Here is a 4,812-nt window from a genome sequence, read left to right on the forward strand (position 1 = left end):
CGGGAACTGCACAGCCGTCACTTCCTGTTTATTTACCAAACAGTGTGGGTTAGGAAAAAAATCTTATGTGGGCCAGCAAACAAACATGATTAGACATCGTGTGTGACATAAAAGAGAGAAAACCAACGTTACCTGCTGTTGCAAGATACGAGTCTCGGCTTTCATTCAGTCAGAGCACACAAGGAACGCAGGCTCGAATATCTAAGAAGAAATGCTGAATAGATTTGATGAATTGTGAAAATGTTTGCTCATTCACCTCTATTTATATTCTTTATGGCAAATCACTGATTATCGTTATTCCCAGACTAAGAAACTAATAAACTAAGTATAATTCATTGCTTTTGAAAGCTACACATCAGTTGCTCAAGGTGTTAGACCCAATTTTTTATATCTAGAAGTGGGCCCCTGTTTTGTTTATATCGTGCTCACACACACACACACACACGCACACGCACACACACACACACGCACGCACGCACACACACACACACACACACACACCCAGGTAACATCAAATGAAACAGACAGCACTTTAACACTACAAGTAAACATGGATGTTAACAATCTTTGAAAATAGCAAAAATAAATTGACTTTGCAAAAGTTTTATGAGTAAGCGAATGCATTCATGTGTTTGACCTCAAGTAATTAAGTAATGCTGAATTTAAACCAAATATTGTAACAAATCTCCACTAAAGGGGCATTTACAAGGAAAAGGTGCAGAACACATTTGCAAAGCCTGTTTTTTTAAACGTATTTTGCATGCACTGCTTTCATCTATTAACCTTTGGCTTTATTATTCTTCTCTGTATTTGTCGGAATATTTTTGTATTTCTCAGTGAACTACCAATACCCATTGATCAGTGGAGTGGAATGTGAAACCTTTGGTAGTTGGTTATTTACTCTTCAGTAGTTTATACATCATAGAAGCTGAATATGTAATCTAGGCAGAATCAAGGAAATCACATCAAAAAAATTGCAAAACGGTCACAAAACAATCTTCCAAAACGGCAAGAAAAACACAGAACAAGATGAAGTGTTTTTATATGCAAAGCTTTCATGCTCAAGCTGCAAGAGAATCCTCATGTTGTGTGTTTGTTTCCCACATATGTTTATCTGTATCACACAGCAGGAAATGACCCAAATAATTGAGCAGCTTCTGAGGTCAGCCTCTCCACTCACATGGTTACCTGTCTATATGGTTTCCTGTGTCTTCACGCAATTCTTATGTTTGTTACGCTTCACTTTCTGTGTTTCCTTTTCCAACCAATCTCCTTGTTGGTTGCCAAACTCTCCTTTTATTTAGTTTCTCTATACATGTGTTTTTTCGTTTACATGTGACACCATGCTGCCGTCAGTGTATGCAACACTTTCCCTTGTACCGTGAGAAGAGCTGAGTCAGCCACACTAACTCTAGCACCTCAGCAACTCTTCCCCTCCATCCTCTCCTCAGTGCATCCTTACTCAACCACATCCTGCTGTTCTCCAGCCCACACAAACACAGCGAGAGAGGTGTTGGTTTATGTTAACTATAAATCTGCAACTGTGTTATGTGGTTAGTCTCGGTGTGCTTAATCTAAGCTGCTTCAAAACGGTCCTTAGTTTGTTTTGCACTGTTTATCATGTGGGACGCAAAGAAATCAATCGAATCGATCAAAGAATATCTGTTTGACTCTCGTAATTTGTCCAAACAATGGCTTCACCAGGAGCTCAAGCCACCTCCCTTGTGTTTGATAAGAAACAGTATTTTATTCACATTACAAAATATGCAACTTTGTAGGATTATATCATCTGAATATCAGATACTTTTTTTTTTATTAATATGCTTTTCCATAAGGGATTCTAATACATTCATTTAGGACAGTATAATTTAGATTAGTCATGTATATATTAGATATACAAAATTCACCACAACAAATGTTGTAAATTACATAACACAGAGAAGTACACAGTTTGATCTCAATGTGGAACAAAGGTGTTATTGCAGAATTTTGCCTGGAAATATCATAAAGGCTCCCATGAGGTTGTCAGTAGGTCCTGAACGCAAGCTGTCTATACTCTCTAATGTGACAAAAACTTTATCTCCATTCTTCAGGTGGAAGATCCCAGCCAGAAAACTGCTCCACAGATCCCCTTTGTCTGAACCCTTTGCACTGGCCTGGCAGCGGGAACTGAAGGTGACATGGACAAGAAGTCAGAAAGCAAACTCACCGCAACACAATAAAGACTGCATTGATATCAGTTAGCCTTTAAAAACACAAATGACAAAAGCTGCATGTTGTTTGCTCTCAACAAGCAGTTGTAAGCATATGTGCACCGACAGAGGAAGGAAGGGGAGGTGACACTGACTCACCTTTTTGATCTCATGAGTTCTATAGACTCGCCGTATTCAGAGATGTCTTTCATGACCTTGTGCTGGATGAGCAAACACGGCTTTTCAGCATTGACCGTCAATTTGGAGTAGAGGTAGTAGTAACCTTCCTTCTCCACCAACAACTGGCCCTCGTTGTAGCCCATGTTGTGGGTGACGGTTTCACCATTTATATTTTCCCACAGCACCACGTTTTTCTCCCCCACAGGATTGTTGGAGCCTGCGATTAGATGAGACAGAGGAGAGAAAAGAGTTGTTGTGCGCAAGGAGAATTAGGGAGAATCGTGCGGATGAATCATTGGGGTCATATTCAGTATTCTGGTTTAAGCGGCGAGAAAGTTTCAAACCTATCAGTTGAGCGAACGGCCTCTCTTGGACCTGATCCAGATGTGGAAGCACTGTGGGGATTTCATTTGATTCTGTTCAGGAAAGCGGGGTCAGACCAACCAATCAATCATTGTCAAAACTTCACATGAATTCACATGACAGGTTTTGTAAGTTTGCAAAAAAGACTTTTTTGCGCCGATTAATTCAGACATCATATGTTTGTGGCTGATCATTAATCAATCATGAAAAAAGACAGAGAGTAACTCAATACCTTTAAGTCCCACTTGACTCAATATGGTGCCACCCTGAAACAGAAGAAAAGGTGTTAAATCGGAAGACGCCAGCACACATCTGGCGACAGTGTAACGCCTGACTCAAACGCCCACGCTTACCTGCTGGCCAGATGTTTGAGGATGGGACAGGTTTCGGCAGAGAGGATGATATTTACAGAGGGGAAATTCCTGAAGGGAAAGGAAGTTTAAAGGTAGTGTATGACTTACAGAATGAACACATGGGTGAGCAACGCAATCTGTGTTTGAAAGCAACGAGTCAAAAGTTCAACGCGTAATAACAGGAAGTGTCCAATCTCGGGGAAACCAATAGAAAAGTACAACAAAAGAATGACACGTCATTTGACAGAAAAAACATTGATGCCCCGATAAGTTATTTAGTGGTGACACTTGACCACTGTATTTTGTTCTGAGCCTTCATGTGATATAATGAAATAATGTATAATATTAATAATAATACTTTTTATTTTTATAGCACTTTATAAGGTACGCACGGCATTTTAACCCTAACCCTAAAGACAAACAATAGAAGCAGCAATAAGAAAAGAAAGATGAAAATAGTGAGAAACAAAATCAAAAACTAGTATTATAGGTTAAAATAAAGTGCCAACGTACTGAGAAATCCAGTGGCTGGTAAAGCGATGAGAGGACATTGATCAGATGTTCGTAATAAATAGCATGCAAAGTGGACAACATAATAGAGACAGGTGTAGAAGAAACATTATGAAACTATCTTAGAAAAGTGAAGTTATGCTGTGGGTTTTCACTTGAGAGAAAAGAAAGGGAAGTAGGACTAGAGAAAGAGTCCTTTAAACACGTTTGTCATTACAGACCTTTAAATAAAAGAGCAAATCCCCACCCACGCGGTCAGCTGTCCGCTGTAGTGTGTGTGTGTGTGTGTGTGTGTGTGTGTGTGTGTGTGTGTGTGTGTGTGTGTGTGTGTGTGTGTGTGTGTGTGGTCTGACGTAGTGAAAAGTAGGGACATTTTCGAGAAAAGGAATTTCCATGTGCTCCAAACACAGACACTTCTCCTGTCACTGAGACTATCACACACACACACACACACGCACACACACACACACACACACACACACACAGTACATGCAGGCGTCAGCCTCACCTCTGTTTTTTTGTATAGTTTGTAGATGAAACATCCCTCGACAACAAGTCCCAACAGGGTGAGTCCTACCAGCAGCATAAGACACTTTGGGACTACTCTCGCCCATCTCGATCCCTTCCCACTGGATACGGGTATGTAGCTCGCTTGTGTGTCCACCACGAACACCTGGGGGCATGCACCTTCGCCGCCCTCTGCCATCCCACCAGGTTACACCCCAGCTAGGATGGTGGGGATAAAGGTCAAAGGGCCTGATGCTGCGAGAAAAGGAAAAGACAGGGTTGGGGTTAAGTAAAGCAAAGAAACGGGGGACAGAAAAGCAGAGAGACGATAACAAACAAAAGACACCAAGAGACCGAGAGGGAGACAGGAGACATAAAGACAAGGTATCAAGCAACCTCTGGGAGACAAAGTGATGTCTTCAGACCCTCACTGCTGTAAGAAGAGACAGCTTCAACACGTCCAATAGATTTTAAAAAAAGACATTTCCTATTCCTACACTTTTTTTACAGGTAGTTCAGAAAGTGATTACCTTGAATTTAAATGTGCAGTAGATGTTATGCACAGCTCAGTCAACCATCCAGCAGCACAGGACGGTCGTCACACTCACCTCTGAAACTCCTTAAGGGCATAAAAATGTTGAAATTAAAATATGTCTCACCTTCTGGGAAGAAGAATATCGTCTCTCTGCCCTGCCAGCACTAATCTC

At 41.0% G+C, this 4,812-nt stretch overlaps 1 protein-coding gene across 1 annotated transcript; it reads right to left on the minus strand.

Moving 5' to 3' along the window:
- Nucleotides 1-1,976: 1,976 nt before the first annotated feature.
- Nucleotides 1,977-4,812, minus strand: LOC137795125 (tumor necrosis factor ligand superfamily member 14-like). The gene is made up of 7 exons (XM_068592425.1): nt 4,765-4,812; nt 4,107-4,360; nt 3,089-3,157; nt 2,968-3,001; nt 2,717-2,788; nt 2,352-2,589; nt 1,977-2,169 (listed from the first exon to the last, which is right to left on the minus strand). The coding sequence occupies exons 2-7, from the start codon at nt 4,302-4,304 to the stop codon at nt 1,977-1,979; spliced, it is 804 nt and encodes a 267-aa protein (XP_068448526.1). The 5' UTR covers nt 4,305-4,360; nt 4,765-4,812.

The sequence above is a fragment of the Clinocottus analis genome, unplaced genomic scaffold (genome assembly GCF_023055335.1).
Source record: "Clinocottus analis isolate CAN_PGR_092001 unplaced genomic scaffold, fCliAna1.0.p SCAF_27, whole genome shotgun sequence".
In the NCBI taxonomy this organism is placed as follows: domain Eukaryota; kingdom Metazoa; phylum Chordata; class Actinopteri; order Perciformes; family Cottidae; genus Clinocottus; species Clinocottus analis.